The following is a 17,715-nucleotide window of genomic DNA, read 5'->3' as shown; positions in this document are numbered from 1 at the left end:
TCCCAAGGTGCTAGTTGATTTGGCTATTCTAAACCCCCAGGCTGGCCCATAGTTAAGAATTTGATCACATTTGTTTTCCTTTCAATTGAATGTAACATGCCCACCTGAAAGGATCCAGTGTGTTAAAATCAAGGTAAAAAGTCAGTCCACGTTTTCACTCAAGTGAAATTCCTCTTTTCTTTCCTTTCCTTTCCTCTCTAAAATCTGCCTTTCACTCTTGCTCAGAATACAGACAGCTTCACAGTAAGTTGAAAAAACTTTTTGCGTTGAACTCATCCCCTTTTCACCACACTTCATTTTGTACCATTTTCTGCCACTTGTACAGATCCCAAAGGGAGGGGAAGAAAATCCATTTTGTTTTGTTTCTTATCCCCTCCTGACAGGTAATGTGTTGTTGTGCTAATACAGGGTAAGGTTCTGCTTGCCTGCCAGGGTTGTTGAATGTCACAGAAATAAAAGCAATGTTCGGAGTAGAGCTCAGCTGGAGCAAATGTGTAGTTCTGCTGACCTCCCATCATAGCGGGTGGCAGAGAAGCTGAGCTTTTTTCTAACTGCTTGGGATCTGCAGTGGACCTTGGCTGGGAAGTTCTTCAGAAATGAAAAATGGCTTTTCCTTGCTCCCAGGGCTCGACTTCACTATAGCTCTTCTGACCATGACTCCTTTGTCTGTCAATTCGCTGTTCTCCCTGTCATGTGTCTGGTGACCTTTGATGTGAGAGGACATTTCTCATTTGCTGTCTCATGTGCTGTGTCCTCCTCAGACCACTGTGGCAAACTGCATCTCTGTGAATCATGACTACATCTTCTGTGGCTGCGCTGACGGCACTGTGCGGATTTTTAATCCTCTGAACCTTCACTTTGTCACGACTCTGCCCAAGCCCCACTTCCTGGGAACTGACATCGCAAGTGTGACTGAGGCCAGGTACTGTGGAGAAGGTGGAGGGGAGCAAGGGAGGCTTGGGGGTCTGTTCCCCAGACCTTTGCCATCTGGAGTGTGCTCTTTTTATGGATTAAAATTGGCAACCTGTTGCAGATCTCTCTAATGTGTTGCAGGCTTGTCCCGTAGGACTGGATTACAGTTGGATGGCAAGGAGAAAGACTTTTGCTGTGGGACTTTCAGGCTTCTTGTGGGACTCCAGTTGTCCAAGAGACAGGTCTTCCTGGCCAACTACTCTCTCTACCTGTAGATGCCACAGTACATTGTTCATCTCAACAGCATCCCATGGAGCATCTGAGCTGTCCTGTTCGAGCATTGCCCCAGCTCCTAGAGAACATTAGTTAACCAGACTGTTGTTCTCTGTTTTGCAGCCGTCTTTTCTCTGGTGTGGCTGATGCAAAGTATCCAGACACAATTGCCTTGACCTTTGACCCCACCAACCAGTGGCTTTCCTGTGTATACAATGACCACAGCCTGTATGTGTGGGATGTCAAAGATCCGAAGAAAGTGGGCAAGGTGTACTCTGCTTTGTATCACTCTTCCTGTGTGTGGAACATTGAGGTATGTTGTCTGCAGACACAGGTGTTGGATTGTGAGTTGCAGCTGAAAAAGACATCAGATGAGCTGCCAAATTTGAATGCAAATGCTTACTGTAGAGGGAAAGAGGTTTTCACTTGTGGTTAGTGTGCTACTGGACCTGGGAACAGGTCTTTGGCTGCACTGCAGTGGCTGACCAAATGTGTGGTGCTACTGGGAAAAAAATCTCACCCTTAAAAGGTGAGAGGTGGGAGAAGGTGCATAATTGAACACAGCTGAATACAGAACATCCTCTAGAAAACACACAAGAGTTTATTGCTGATGTCAAAAAAATTGAGATGCGTGGTAAGCAAGTGCTTCAAAGTGAAAACCATGAAATAAGTGATATAATCTGAACTCTGGTCCTTCTTAACATATTCACCTGAAGATGTGAAAATAGCCTCTCAAGTGTCTGTCATCTTGCCATCTGTCTAGTTGGCTTCCCTCAGAGGGACAGACAGAAGGAAAGGAAGTATGGGAAACAATGGTGTTATTAATATGTTGAAATATGTCTAACAGTGGTAAGGAGAGGGGAAACTGGAAAGAAAGTGGAAAAAGGTTGCGAACTCTGCTATTATTTATTAATTGCATTGCACCCTTTCCTTTTGAATTATAAACAGACAGTAGTAGATGAATGTTGCAAACAGTGCAAGGTGGTTATTGCATGGTCATTGTGTGGGATTTGAGGTGCTCTCTTTGAACTGTTAGAAACAAAGGATGCTGGTTTGCGTCATGCTTCTTAAGGAGGTTTTCTGTGATGAGGGAAGCTCAGTGAACATTTGTTTGAAGTCAGTACGAAGCTCTGGTCTGCAAGTAGTTTTTTTGCCAGCAGTGTCTGGCTCCCACCTTTAGAAGACAGAGAGGACACCATTTTTGTCTCATTTTGTTTTGAAACTTGCTGCCAGTGTCCAGGGTGCCAGATGATATTATTCAGGGGTTGATTTTACTTGCCCTTAGATGTATCCAGAGGTGAAGGACAACAATCAGCCCTGCCTCCCCCCTGGTTCTTTCATCACCTGCTCTTCTGACAACACCATTCGTCTGTGGAACACTGAAAGCTCCAACATCCACGGCACAGCCCTGCACCGCAACATCCTCAGCAATGTAAGATCCTAGGTTTGGATCGCCTCCTTGTCCTTGGGGTTGCTCTTCACACACAGATTGCCAAGTTAAGGCCCAAATTTCTTTGGATCTCCTAGTCAACACAGATTTCTGTAAACTGAGCACAAATCTGGTTAAATGTATGAACCTGAAGAAATGCAAAAGGAGTACTGGGTGAAAGAACAGGTTGTCTGAAATGGTCCTGGGGACTATTGCTGTTTTCATAAACTACCCAAAGATTCATCAAGCTTAGTCTCTTCCATAAGGGCCATTTGTTTCAGGAAAGTTGGTTCTCTTTAACTGCATCCCTCTGATGTGTAACCACTTTTAAGATTTGTTTGGAAAAGGTGCATTAAATGAAGCAGAAGTTTGGGAAATTAAATGAAAAATTTGCACCTCATCTATATAAGAGGGAAGCTATTCATACAGAACAGTGATGACATATGGACATTTGTTTCTGTTCTCATATAAGTTTGAAGATCTCTGGACACAGCAGCCCTGACCTCAGGAATCAGGTGGAAAAAATTCTTGCTTTTTTGTCAGTACTCAGAAGGCTGACTTAGATGATCTGTAGAAGTCTTTCATATTCCTGCTGTGTGCCCCAATATGTTGTAATTCCTAATCCCAGATCTTGTCAGTAGTGCAGGAGATGATGTTAGTTTCTAGCTTGAATCTTTTGGAAGGGGTGCTTGTGAAACACAGCTGTGAAACTTCATCCTACAATCTGAAGGGGCTTAGTGCTTGCTCCTAACTAAAAGGTCCTACCAATTACAGCATTGTTGCCAATAAAATGTTTATATTGGCCAGGAGCTCAGTTTCTAAAGAAGATTCTTTGCTTTAAGATTTTGTAACCAGTAAATATTTCTGGGTGTATTGTGTCCCCAGGACTTGATGAAAATCATCTATGTAGATGACAACACTCAGGTACTTCTGGACACTGATTACAACTCAGCAGGAAGTGCAGAGAAAGCTGATGCACAAGTGCTGGATACGAAGGTGGGGATACGCACTGTCTGTGTGAGTCCCAGTGGGGAGCACCTGGCCTCGGGGGACAGGATAGGCACTCTCAGGTAATCCTATAAAGCTTCTTATGCAGATTGCAGTCTGATCAGGCATGAGAAAATAACCAGGTCTTGCTAATTTTATTAAACATACTGAAATAAGCCATGTTATGTCCTAGAATATATGAGTTGCAGTCTCTGAAGGAAATGCTGAAGGTGGAAGCCCATGACTCTGAGATCCTATGTCTGGAATACTCCAAACCTGACACAGGTAAATGCAATTGAGCTACTTCCTCTTTGCCTATGCATGTAATGGTGAGCAAGTCAGAATATCCAACTGTATGTTAGAATTGTCATGCTGAGCTACTCCTGGATTTCAGAGCAGACTTCTAGTGTTGGGCCAGTAGAGCTAGGCTTTGAAAAAGTCTTCTTTCTCTTACTTTTTATTGGAATATTCTATGTTGAGATTGAAACTTGTTCTGTTAATTATTATAATGCAAATTCAGGTATTTTACTCTGTGTCCATCTATGCAGTTAACTACAGTATGATGTTTTGTCCCTAAGAAGACTTGGGAAGCTGTTTTGAAAATTACTTTTTAAGTCATGATCTTGCAGCCTTTTTCACTTTCTGGCAGGTTTAAAGCTCTTAGCCTCAGCCAGTCGGGATAGATTGATTCATGTCTTGGATGCTGGGAAGGACTATAGCCTGCAGCAAACCCTGGATGAACATTCTTCTTCCATCACTGCAGTGAAGTTTGCAGGTAGCAAATCATGCCATCCCTCCAAAGCTGGATTTGAGCACTGCTGTTGTTCCCTTGTGGCTGTAATTTTATCTACTCAAATACTGGACTAGGTCAATTTGAATTTGCAGCTGGGTGTTTGGTCATCTTTTTCAGTTGCAGTCTTAACAGAAGGTGATATTTGTCTTCTTTTCTTGTTTTACTTTCATTTCCTCTACTTCCTCCCTCCTAAGAAAACCTCTTCTGATTGAAGTCCTCAGCATTACTTCGGAAAACTGTTTTCTGTAATTATTTACTCCCTCTAACTAATTTCAGAGAGAAATAATTTAGGAGAACTCTGACCAGTCATTGTCCAAAAAAATCCCAAAACATACACAAAAATGTTTTGGGAAAAGTAAATTTGTGATTGTAAACCACTGTAAGGCTTTGCATTCCTGGTAATGTTTTGTCCCCAGCACTCAATTGCTACCTGTGGTCAGACACCAGTTGGGAATAGCAAGAGCTGGCTGCTCTGTCAAGGAAAGCCAGTAGCCAAGAGTGACAGGAAGGCAGGCAATGGTAGTGGCCTTTTCCACTGGCCATGGGAAAGTACCACAGGACATGAACAGGAGCAGATCAAGTCTGGATACAGCCAGTAGTCCAGGTCACCAGACAAATCCATAGTGATAAGACTATGGATTCAAGCAATTCAAGGTCTTGATCAGTCTGGAATGGTCAGGGTCAGCTACAGTTCAGTGCCTGCCAAGCAAGTCCATACTAGCAAGGCAAGATGGAGTTTGGATCAGGAAGGTGAGTCCATGGGTTAGGTCAGGATTTGGATCAGTGGGGTATGTGTCCAGGCACAGGTGTGGCTGCAATGCTGCTGCAGTGTAGCTCAGTTGGGGTTCAAGGATGAGAACCTCAGCTTGAAAACTGCTCCCAAGGGAAGGGGTTCACGGAAGCTTCATAGCAGGGGCTCCCCAAAGCAACTGTGTGGTTTGTCAAGTTTTTTTTTCATGGAATAGCTCCAAGGCCAGCAAAAGTTTCTCTGACAGATCTGTCGTATCAGTGAACTGGTCTTGAATGCAGCCAGCTGAACTTCTGGGAGATGAGGGAAGTGATTTCAAGGCCTGACAGCCTGGCTTTGTGCTGGTCTATCAACCAGTACTGGCAATGCTCTAAGTGGGTGCAGTTCAAGGGCCCATGTGATGTTGGATGCATTGTCATTACTTGGAGTTTTATCAGGTGTTGGTTTGCTGAAGGAGTTGCTTGGTTACAGAAGAATCCTCAGAGAAGAAGGGAAGCCTGACCCTGCAGTAAGAAAGGGCAGCAAAAACATGTGTTCAACTCTAAGCTCTGAAAACTGCCTATTGCCTGTTTTCAGCTTCTGCTGAGTGTGCGTGTGCCATGTTGTCACAGAGTGCTGTGGCACACAGAGATATGAGCATATTGGTAAGGGAGAAGACAGAACTACGTCCTGATCCGTTCTGAAAAGCCTGTGTTTAAAGCCTCCTGCACTCTGAGCATGAAAAACAAATACTGCCCCTGAGAAGGGGCTTCTGTTTTGCTGCTTGGGGAGGAGTCAGTCTTAGCTAATCAGAACTGGAATAAATGAGCAGTGGTATAAATTGCAACACTTCCTCCACCTTGTACATGTGTTTATCTTTTGTCTCCTGCCTTCTTATTCCAGCCAACGATGGGAAAGTGAGAATGATAAGCTGTGGGGCAGACAAGAGCATCTATTTCCGCACTGCACAGAAGGTAGCCTTATCACAACTTTTTGTACACTTCTAATTTATAATCTCTTCACAAAGGAGTTACTTCAAAGAATGATATCAGTGTTTCTGTACGAGCTTGTTGCTATTTCAGCCTCAGTGCTTCCCACTGACTCGATAGAAGAGATTACATTCAGAGAACTAGTTCTGTGAAGCATGCAGCTACTCCCAGCCTGACCTCTCACAGCAAGATGTGAAATAGAGAACTGTTAGGATATCTGATTTTTTTTCACTGCCAGAGCTATTGTGAGGACTCATGAAAGAGCATGGGCTGGAAGGAAGAGTTTCTTGTGCTTCCAGTCCCATCTGTTTCCAGCAGCTCCCTGGGAAGGATTGTATTGTGTTGGCTGTGTGAGAAGACTTGTCTGTATTTACTTGTTTTTAGTAAGGGATTAACTACTTGATTTTGACACAATTTTTACTCATCTATTTAGACAGGAGAAGGGGTCCAGTTTACCCGAACACATCACATTGTTAGGAAGACCACTCTTTATGACATGGATGTGGACCCCAGCTGGAAATACGCAGCTATTGGATGCCAGGATCGTAACATCAGGTTAGTTTCCTTCTCATCTTGAAAATATTTTTGCAGTCATAAACAAGGCAGCCCTATCTCTGTCATTATTCTTCTAAGTTCTTTGATACAAGTTCTTCTAAGTTCTTTGTTTTCAGACAAATCTGAGGCACTGTGAGGTTGAACTCTGCCTTTCCCCTCATTGATAAAAAGCTGTGAAAATATGTACAGTAATTTCACGAATACAAGCCGCACCAATTTGACCAAAATTTTGGTGGAAACCCGGAAGTGCGGCTAATATTCCGGGGCGGCTAATCTATTAACAAAATTCTAAAAGCTGCCAACACGGAAGTGAGAGCCCGCGGCAGCCCCAAGCCAAGCTGGAGCCCGGCCGGCCCCGGCAGAGGTGGGAAAGCCTGGCAGAGGCGGGGCCAGCAGTGTCGGGGGCGGGCGGCAGAGCCTGAGCCAGCAGGGCGGGGGAGCCCGGGAGAACTGGGGCTAGCAGTGCAGGGGGAGCATGGCAGAAGCAGGAAGGCCGGCGGGTGGGGCTGCCTGGCAGCGGGGGAAGCCCAGCATAATCGGGGCCAGCAGCATGGGGGAGCCCGGCGGTGCGGGGGCCTGCAGTGCCGGCCAGGGCGAGGAAACGCGGCGGCGGTGCAGACGGGAGGGGGCGGCCGGCGAGCCTGGTGGCGGCGGCGGCAGCCCTGCCGGCGGGGCGAGCGAAAGCGGCGCTCACGAAAGCGCCACCCGGCGAGCGAAGGCGCCGCCGCTCGCGAAAGCGCCGCCGCTCACCGCGAAAGCGCCGCCGCGAGCCGCTAAGGCGCCGCCGCTCACCGCGAAAGCGCCGCCGCGAGCCGCTAAGGCGCCGCCGCGAGCCGCGAAGGCGCCGCCGCGAGCCGCGAAAGCGCCGCCGCGAGCCGCTAAGGCGCCGCCGCGAGCCGCGAAGGCGCCGCCGCGAGCCGCTAAAGCGCCGCCGCGAGCCGCTAAAGCGCCGCGGGGCGGGCGCGGCGCTCGCGAGGCGCGGCGCGGGGCGAGCGAAAGCGGCAGCGGGGCGGACGGCGAGCCCGGCGGCGGCAGCCCTGCCAGCCGGGCGAGCGAACGCGGCAGCGGGGCGGTGCTGACGGGAGAGGGGGGCCAGCGAGCCCGGCGGCGGCGGCAGCACCACCCGGCCAGCCCCGCCGAGCCGTGGCGCTGAGCTGGGCCACCCGGCCCCGTCGGCAACCATGAGCGGGCCGAGCCTGCCTGGCCCCGCCCCGAGCCAGTAAAGCCCGCTATGCCGCGATCCTCTTACTAATTGGCCAATTTGTGAAAGCTGCGCACGGATTCTCGCGACGAACGAAAGTGCGGCTAATATTCGGGGTGCGGCTTATCTATTGACAAAGACAGCAACATTGTCGAGGCACCGGGGGTGCGGCTTATAATCCGTGCGGCTTGTATTCGTGAAACTACTGTAATTCCCATGGGACTCTTGGTTTCTTCAGAGCAAAGGCTTTCTACTGGGGGAGCAAGTGTGCCTTCCTTGCCCCGTCATTGAACTGTGGGGCAAGAACTTCTGCAGTGTGGTAAATTTAGTGAGGTCCTCTGGAATACCTGGGACTGTGGGAACCTAAAACTGAACTAGATGTGACTATCATTGAAGTGGAATCCATTCTCTGCTCCCATTTTATCCATTTCTCTAATCTGTCTGCTTGAAAGCAAAGGAGTATCTCTGTAGCTGTATGTCTCCTATTGTAGCTGTGTGAGATGTTAAGAGTTTTGGTCATATTTAAATATCACTACTGGTTGTAATTTGGTTTCATATTCTAACATAAAGTGTCTTACTCTCTTAATTCTTTGCTCTATTATGAAGGAGTCCACATATTTTTACAGAAGTGAGGACTGAATGATTATTGGCTTGAAAATAAAGCCTCAATATAATTAACATAATCTGCATCTGCATTATTTTTGAGGTTGTTTCTTTCTTGAACCATTTTACTGACTGGTGATAATATTTCATGGAGATAATTTCTCCACTTCCTGTGGCTTGGCCCTGTTTCCTGTATTTTATATGGAATGAGGAACAGGGAGAGAGAGAAAAGGATCCTGGTGACAACAGCCCCAGAGTAGTACTTGGGCACAATGAGCCATGTAATCTTATGTCATCCCCTCAGGGTTTTCAACATAAGCAGTGGGAAGCAGAAGAAGCTTTACAAGGGATCCCAAGGTGAAGATGGCACCCTTATCAAAGTAAGCTGTTTTCCTTCCTTTTTCAATTTTTATTTTAGCTTTTCTGAATGCAGCTCAGGGGCAAGAAAATGAAATACAAATCTGTATACAGTATTTTTTTTTTTACTTGCTCCATACTCTGTCCTTTGTCCTGCTGCTGCTTCCTCCTACTTCTACCCTTAAGGGGTGGTAATGTATTTGGCTAATACATTAGGCTAAAACAGGAAGAGTCAATGAATGCTGAAGCAGATCCATGATTTTTCTGTCTGTCCTATTTCTGAAGTGAGTCACAGGACCATGCTATAAACAAGTAAAACTACACCAGTATCTGTCAGGAGATGATTTAATCAATTTAATTTAATCCTGTAACTTTCTACTCCACAGAGCTCATTCTGGCTTTTTGGACTGGTTTTGTTTGGTTTTTTAAAGTGGAAATGCCTGTTGATCAATGTTTATGAAGTGGGTTTCAGAGGGCAAGTTTGAAGGGAAACTTTTTGAGTTGATAAAATTAAATAGCATTGGATTTGAAGAGCCTAGGTCTTGGAGTTCTGGACAAGCCTGGTACTGCTTAGAGAGAGTCTGTTTAAATTTTCTACCTGCTGACTGCATCCAGACCTTGGGCCAGGGTAGCATGCCTGCTTCTGCCACTATTCAGGGCTTACCTTGGTAAATAAGGTGTGTTCAAGATTCACAGTTGAGTGAAGAACTGCATTCTTGTCTGTAAAGGGAAAGCCAGTTGACAAAATCAAAATGTCTCTGAAGTTGCCAAACGAGCTTCTTCATTGTATTTTTTTTCACTGATAATTTTCTGCTGCTGCACAGGTCAGCAGTATTATTATTAGGGACTGGAAGGAATGTCCTATGAGGAGCAGCTGAGGATTTAGGGCTTATCTGGTTTGGAGAGGAAGAGGCTGAAGGGTGACTGCATTGCTCTCTACAGCTTCCTGGGGAAGGCACAGAGGGGGAGGTGCTGAGCGATTTGCACTGGGATCCGGTGACAGGATACATGAGACTGGTTCAAAGCTGCAACGGGGACATTAGCAAGTATTTCTTTGCTGAGAGTTTGGTCAAACACTGGAACAAGAGTCCTGGAGAGGTGGTCAATGCCCCAAGCCTGACAGTGTTGAAAATGCATTTGATCAATACATTTAATAGCAACCTTTAATCTGGTCAACTCTGAGTTGGTCAGGCAGGAAGAGATGATACTTGCAATTCTCTTCTAGCTGAAACTATTGATGGGTGTAAATAACTGGGTAAAAAAAGAGGGGAAAACAAACAGTTTTGTTCAGTGTGAGGTCTTTTGTTTTACGGAGATAACTTCTTTCTCTTTGCCTATTGTAATTCCTACAAGTATTTTGTAAACCAGAGTAAAGAAAATGAAAAATTGAAGCTACACTTTAAATTGCAAATAAACTTGCATGTTCAATTAGATTTTTTCTCAGACAAAAAGCCATGTAATGTTCTGAGAGCTGGATTTCTTGATTTTAATATCCTTTATGGGTTTTTTGTGTGTTTTTTTTTAAATGTGTATCTCAAGTGGGGAATCTCAAGTACTTTTACTGTTACTTTGCTCATTTTTAAGACAATTATGTAACCAAGGGTTTATGGTTGTCTCTGGAATTTAAACTTTCTTGGCATGTTATTCTGAAATCATAATACTCATCGCAGTTTAATGAGTAGAACCCAAACAGTGACACTGGAAGCAAACATCAATAAAATAAACATAACCAAAAGAATTACCATTATTTAAATACCATATCTCCCCTGAAAAACACAGTTTACCCTCTCAGTTCCTTAAAATTCTGTAAAGGACAGAGCAGGACATTTGATGACAATAACTGTATTTGCTGTGTAGTGCTGCTTTAAACCTGGTGAGGCATTTGCAGGGGATTTTGTATTTGATCCAAGATAAAGCAAAAAATGGGTGCATATGAAGAAACAAGCAATATAAATATAGATGAAAAATGGGAGTTGCAAATGCTGGAGATGTGACAGCATCATTATTAAAGACCAGTTTCTTGGCAGTGTTGAGTTCTTTTTTGCTTTCACTCCTGAAGACTTGAATCCTTTAATATTTCACTTAACTCTGTCAGCTCTGATTTTTTTCCCTTTTTTTATGGTGTGTGTGTTTTGGGGTGGGGGTTTCTTGATTTGTTTTGATTTTAACATAGAAGAAAGTAAGACCCTAATGGTTAAAATAAAGTAGGAGAGAGGTAGGAGTCTGTCCATTGGTAGCAATGCCTTCACAGTCATGAAGGCATTTAATTTAAGTACCTTCAGTCTCTGATTAGGTTGGAGACAGTCTTAAAAGTCTAGTCAGGTTGGAGGTTTGTCCTGGGATACTGGATAGGTTGGTACTCAACTGGACTCTTGTGGGGGCTACTTGCATTTCCTTCTGACCATCTTGAGCATTCTGGACTATTTTTATGTAGTTTGAAGGTAGTTTCTCACCAGATCTTTGCATTCCTCTGGTCTCCTAAACCAGGTGCAAACAGATCCTTCTGGTCTTTATATTGCAACCAGTTGTTCTGACAAGAACCTCTCCATCTTTGATTTCTATTCTGGCGAGTGTGTTGCAACCATGTATGGACACTCAGGTAAGGCTTATAAACTACTGGAAATTCATTTTTTTCTGCTGATGACTATATAGTAGGGTCTGATACTAGTCAAAGCTTTCTGAAGATTCCTCCCCACTGAAGTTTGCCTAATTGGTATCTTTGAATAGATTGTAGTTGGATGAAGTTGTGATAGCTTATTTTATTGCAAGTTCAGTTTTTGCATTGTGCGAACAAGTGCACACACACACACACACACTGTGAAGCAATGTATTTATTTACACTTTTTCTAATAGTCTATAAAGTAGTCTGTTGGTTTTTCAGTGTATATTAAGTTTCATTATGATATACCCTCAGCTTCTACCATGCAGGATCTATTCCATTATAGGCAAAAAGAGAAATCAGTCTTCATGTATATTTTGACATGGATATTTAGCTGTATATTTTGCCTTTCCATGTCAAACTTAGGCTCTTGGTTAAATAGTTATGGTAATTGGGGCATGTTGGTCTGTGAAGTGTGAAGAGTGCAGACATGCTATTTGACTAATGATCTCTTCTGTCCATTTGAATAATCCAGGGACTATTTGTTTTTTTGTGCTTTATTTCTCACAGAGATTGTAACTGGGATGAAATTCAGTAATGACTGCAAACATCTGATCTCTGTTTCTGGTGACAGGTAAGAGGTTTTGCTAGTTTGTGATACTGGCACATGCCATCTCATTCTGGATGTAACATGTCCTTAGGAAAGGTAGAATTTTTGGTGTTTTTTTAGGGACGTTTTATGAATTCTAAATAAATCTCGGAGCTTTCTGGATCCTAAATGTGTGCTCTTGGCAAAGGTCACAGAGCTTATGTTATCATTCCACAGAATGAGACCCATGTGAAATATTTCCCTTTTCTGAGACTAAATAATAATCTGTGCTGGAAAGGAGACAGGCATGTGACCTGTTTCCTGACCAGCCTTCAGGGCTGTAATATAAAGCATCTTGTGCTGTTTTTGCTAGTAGTGCCAAAACTTTTTCATGTATTACCCCTGTTGGTGAGTTTTCACCAGGTGAAAGGGTCTGTTTAGCAGCAAAAGGGACAGACCTGTCCTCACTTCTTGCTCCTGTCTGTATGGTCCTCTTCCTACTCCCCTGAGTCGGCAGTGGTGCAGCTGATTCAGGTCACTACATCAGTACTCCCCTGAGATGAGTTTTCTGCACATTTAGTGAACTGAATCAGTTCACTAAAAGCTTAAGTAGTCACCAGACTGATTCCAAGGGAAGAAGGAGAATATATGTGTAATATGATGATTGTACAGGTGAGTGGAGCCACTATTTCTGGAATCAGTGAATGCTTAAATCAATTGAACTGAATAAAATTTTTCCTTTGAGAAAGATCGTTCCTGGAGTGCTATTGCAAGTTCAGAGCAACCCAGATTCTCTCTCCCTCTTTCTTCTTTAATTAATAAAACACAATTGAATTGGAAAGAGGGTTTTAGGGTTTATTTTTAAAAAATACAATGTATCACCTTAAATCTCATCAGTTGGTTGTTTCTGTCAGTAATAAATAAATAATTTAGTTTTCCTCTTTCTTTACCTTTCATGTATTTAAATAGATTAGGGACAAAAGTTGCAGGAGAGAGAGTCCTCCTGTTGTGAACTTCTGACAAATTCCAGAAACATGGAAGGTTTGAAGTCCCTTGTGATTTAGTGCAACATTCTTTTGTTGACATTTCCATGAGCAAAAGGGTCATTTTCTTTACTAAGGATATGCAGGAGGTGGATGAGAAGTGAGGAAAGGATTCCTGAAGAAGTTTTCTGTAAGGAGATGAGAAAGCATCTTTTTCAAAGGAGAACAGGGAACATAGTGGGTTCACACACAGCAGCATGTGCAAAGAGTAGAGCTGAGAATAGAAAGGAAACCAGGGATGAGAAAGGGCACAAGGACTGTGAGATTCATGTGAGGAAAGTCATGCAAGGTAAGAAAAAATAAAACAAAATCCCCTCCCCAACCCCAGCAAAAGGGCTGGGTGGGTGCTTGCTTCTGCAGAGTTTGTGTTGGATGCTAATATGTTCACAGGCTTGGGTTGTTTGCTGCTTGTCTCTGGGTTTGATAACTGTGGGGGCAGAATAAATGAACAAGCCAGATTTGCTTTCAGAATTTTGTTTCCTCCATTTCAGTATTTTTTTAGCAGCAGATTATGGTTGCTGTTACTTGAGGGGAAACAGCTGGCTGCTCTGAGTTGCCATAATTCCCAGACACAGTGCCTCACCCCTTTCTCCTGGTTGAAAAGCTCCAGTGGGAGGATGAGAGTGTGTTCAGAGGCAATGGGAAGTGTCTGCATGTGATTTCAGTAGCTGGGAGTGATGCTCCTGAGCATGGCACAGGGGACAAGAAGGGAATTTTTAGTTTTACCTTAAAATCTCCACAGAACACAAAGAGGGTTTTATGGGCTTTTTTTTTGTGTGTATGTGTGTGTGATATGGAAATTAAAACCTTTTAAATTGTTTCCTGATGAAAGAGAAAAAATGAAGATGATTCAGGTATTCAGGATCCTGGCACTTTTGACATTTGCCTCAGGTCAGAGACCAAAGTTCATGGTCATTGTTCAAAATGGCAAAGCAGATTAATATTTACATGCTATCAAGAAAGAAGGAAAAGTTAGTAATTGAAGAATCTTCTGTGTATTGGAGTACCCATGAGCATACTGGCACTGATGGGTCTTGAAGAACTGGATTAAATCGTCTTTGGATTCCAAAGTAGGGTGCAAGATTTTGAGTGATATCCAAAGCACTATCTCTGTTTTTACATCGGTATAAGTATACCCAGCTAGACAGGAAATATGACTGAGATGAAAGGAATTAGTTAGCACTGAGGTTAAATTTCAAAGACAGTGATGGTCATTTTACTTTCTAGTAGCTGAAGATGAGATACAGTATTCTTTAGTGTGATGAGGAATATATTTTTTAAGCTGAATTTCTGGAGAAATTAATGAAAAGAGGCTCCACTGTTAGTTTCCTTCTCAAATTCTTTTGAGTCCATTGACCAAATTCAGTCAAATATTTCACAGAATATTCTGAACTGGAAGGAGTCCAGAAGGATCATCAAATCCACCTCTGAAGTGATTGGCTTGAACCCTCGGTGTTATTAGCACTGTGCTCTGAGCTCTGTGCCAGCTGAGCTAATGGCTGTGTAAATTCTCTGCAAGTGTCCTGTAGGGAGTCCCAAGTAAAATATTAAAAGCACCCTGACTGCAAAAAGTATTTCCACATGAGCTTAACTGTTATTACAGCACAGAGATTCCATGGGATGGTGAGCATTAGGAAGGCCTTGCCTTTGGGGCACTGACAGTCAGAGACTGCAGCTTAGCCACTGTTAGAGGATGCAAGAGACATCTGTAGACTGCACTTATCCTGCTCATCTCAGAGGGACTTGTTACGGCTTTTCCTTTAGCAACTGGTCAGATAGTCAAAAAAGGTGTAGGATCAGAGATAAGTCTGTGTAAACATCTCTGCAGTTGCTCTTACTCACAGGGAGTCTTTGACAGGCAGGTTTAACCCCTTCATCATGAGGCTTGTGAAGGGATTGAGTTTCTGTGAAGCTGTTTCTGCGTGTGTCTCTCTGCCACGGACCGAAGGGGCTCCTGTTTGTCTCTGCAGTGGTAATTAGCATCAATAAACTGAACTGAGACTTGATCCCAGCCTCACCTTTCTGTCTTCCAGCTGCATCTTCATCTGGCGTCTGAGCTCAGAGATGACCATCAACATGCGGCAGCGACTGTCGGACATGAAACAGAGAGGGAAGCAGGCAGAGAAGTCTCCTCCTCACAAGGCAGCTGGACTTATGAGGTGAGCAGAGCAGACTGAGAACAGGTGGCTGGCTGTGTAGGGTGGAATGTGAAAGTGTGGCACTGGGATTCAACTGTAAGGTTTTTGCTGTCCTCACTGATAGTGTTCTTCCAAACACCTCTTCACTTATTCTTCTCTTGAATTTGGTTTTGTGCCCCTCCTCTTTGGATGTAGAAACCAGACTGGGATCTTCCTGACAGACTTAGTGTGCTCCACTGATTGCAATATGTATGCAATGCCTCTTGTGTCTTAATTTAGTTTAATGATGTGGTCAGAAACTTTAATAAGCAGTTCACCTGGGAATACTGAGTATGGTACACAGAATTCCACCAGGGAAGCTGTGATCCTTCATGAGTAAAGTTCTCTAGATCTAAGCTGAATGCAACTTAAAGGCTGTTTTCTGTGGCATCAGTACTGAAGTACACCTGTGAGCTCTGTGGGTTGGCTATGTTGATTATAATTCTGAAAGAGTTCTTACAATTTTGTTGTTTCTTTGTTAACTATTTTTCTGGAGGCTTTGAAAAAACTCAGCTAAAATAATTATGATAAGAATAGTAAATACAAAATTAATTTAAATGGGAAAAGCTCTTGCTAGCTAAATAATATTATTTTTTGCTTGGTAAACAGCGTATCTAAAAGCAAATTACTGCAGCCTACAAGCTGAATAGATCTAAATTTATCTGATGACCTTTCTTTAAAAAGTTGTGCTTCTGTTTTTAAACAGAGCAAGAGTGACAGGGTATTTTTGATTATTAGTCTATAATGTGTTCGGTTTCTCTGTAGTTTGTAAGTGAGTGAGACTAGTTGAACTGTAAGAAGTGCAGGGGAGAGTCCTGACCAAGCTGTTGTGAGATCACAGTGGGGGAAAAAAGGATAAATACAGACTTTTTTGTTCCTTTGTCCCAAATGACTACAAATGGAGTTCTGGATGTAGAAGTACCAAAGCATTGGAGGATTTACCACACTGTTTGTTGAGTATCACAAGGACTTTCCCACTCCCTTTGGGAGCAAACAATGTTGTAACAAGTCTGTCTGCATAGTTTTGTTTTGGAAAGTCTTGATCTGCTCATTCTTGAAACGAGTCTTGTCTAGTGAGTGCTTTTGGTAACGATGCTGGAAAAACTCAGGAAGTCTTTTTTCTAACCAAAGTTCTGGATCTGTCAAGCAATGTGCTTTTTATAGCAGTCTCTATTATTCCAGCAGCTGCAGCCTTACCCTACCAAGGCTCAGCCTGTGACAGATAATCCCAGTCCTGTTCCACGTGAGGCAATACTTGTTTCCATCACAGACGCTTGCTGAAGGGCGGTGCTAGTGCCACGCCAAGCCCAGAACTTTATTAAACTTGTTTGGTAGCCTCTTTGCAAGCCTGGAATCTACTTGTCAGCTTTGAAAGCTTGTTTTCAGTTTTGATCATCTACTCTGGTCACTGGAGATCAGCAAAGACATAATTCCCAGAGCATTTTGGATTGGTACTGACAATGGAAGATGAGCCTATTGGACCAGCATTACAGAGGTGGGAGAAGAAAAGCTAATGAATTTGAGTGAGATTTGTTTTCTAGGTGCCCTGTACCTGTTCTGTTTGTTTCCAAAGCCTGTCTGTGTAGGTTGCAGTACAGAGTTTAGTTGCAACTTGTGGTGTAAAATTGTTGTCTCAAAAGACTGATAGTAGTATCAGAAAGTTCCCTGCCTTGTGGTAAGTTATTTGTGCTACTAGATGTTCTTTAGAACAATATTGCTAGAATTTGGTGGGTGAAGTAACACTTTCTGCTAGTTCCCTGGTATGAGTGTATTACAGGATGAATAATTAAAATAATGCTGGGGTAAGAAAAATTGATCTGAGGAGGTGATGGGAGATGAAGATTTTCAATTCAGGACAGTGCTGTCTGTTCAGTTGCAACTGTCAGGGCAGGAATTGACTCAGGTAAGTAACATCAGCAGTGTAAACACACAGAAGATGCCTTTTTGGGTCAAACCAGCATTCCACAAAGCCCAGTATTCTGCCTGTGACCATGGCAATGGAAGATGCTATTTAGTGGGACACTCTGTGACCTTGCCATATGAACCTTTGTGGTCTATTTGCCTCATGTTTCATTGTTACATCAGGGATGTTAGAAGGTACATCTCTACCTTTTTCCTTCACTATCTGGACATGAACCAGTTATCCACTAAGTCTGTATAAATTCTTTTTGAACTTCATAATGTTGTTTGCCTCTGCAGCCTCCTTTAGTGACAAGTTTCTGGAGTTCACTGCTCTCTGTGGAAAGAAGGACTTTTTTGTCTGTTAAAGCACATTCCTATTAGTTTTGTAGAAAGTCCTCTGCTTCTGAATATTGTATGCTCTGGTGATCTTTTGTTCTGCAGCCAGCTATCAGTACTGCCCATGGTTTTGTTAACCTTTTTTATAACCTCTCTTTGTCCAACTTGTTCTCTGAAGAGTCCCAGCAGTTTCAGTCCCTCCAAAAATTTTTAGACTAAAGTTTCTCCTCGGAATGATTTCTC

The 17,715-nt window shown here is 43.4% G+C and overlaps 1 protein-coding gene across 5 annotated transcripts in view; it reads left to right on the top strand.

Moving 5' to 3' along the window:
• The window catches only part of MAPKBP1 (mitogen-activated protein kinase binding protein 1), a 101,676-nt gene that overhangs the window by 62,031 nt on the left and 21,930 nt on the right, over nt 1-17,715 (top strand). For 4 of the 5 annotated variants that reach the window (XM_033062142.1, XM_033062141.1, XM_033062138.1 and 1 more), the window contains exons 9-21: nt 226-243; nt 762-922; nt 1,309-1,498; nt 2,471-2,617; nt 3,500-3,684; nt 3,795-3,886; nt 4,251-4,376; nt 6,025-6,095; nt 6,544-6,665; nt 8,774-8,849; nt 11,314-11,425; nt 11,996-12,059; nt 15,091-15,216. In XM_033062142.1, the coding sequence (XP_032918033.1) occupies nt 226-243; nt 762-922; nt 1,309-1,498; nt 2,471-2,617; nt 3,500-3,684; nt 3,795-3,886; nt 4,251-4,376; nt 6,025-6,095; nt 6,544-6,665; nt 8,774-8,849; nt 11,314-11,425; nt 11,996-12,059; nt 15,091-15,216 (1,490 nt within the window). The remainder of the gene's footprint in view (nt 1-225; nt 244-761; nt 923-1,308; nt 1,499-2,470; nt 2,618-3,499; nt 3,685-3,794; nt 3,887-4,250; nt 4,377-6,024; nt 6,096-6,543; nt 6,666-8,773; nt 8,850-11,313; nt 11,426-11,995; nt 12,060-15,090; nt 15,217-17,715) is intronic. The other variant, XM_033062140.1, reaches the window with a different exon arrangement.

The sequence above is a fragment of the Catharus ustulatus genome, chromosome 6, assembly GCF_009819885.2.
Source record: "Catharus ustulatus isolate bCatUst1 chromosome 6, bCatUst1.pri.v2, whole genome shotgun sequence".
NCBI classification, from domain to species: Eukaryota; Metazoa; Chordata; class Aves; order Passeriformes; family Turdidae; genus Catharus; species Catharus ustulatus.
The sequence above is the reverse complement of the archived record's forward strand: the minus strand, read 5'-3'. Positions and strand labels throughout refer to the sequence as shown.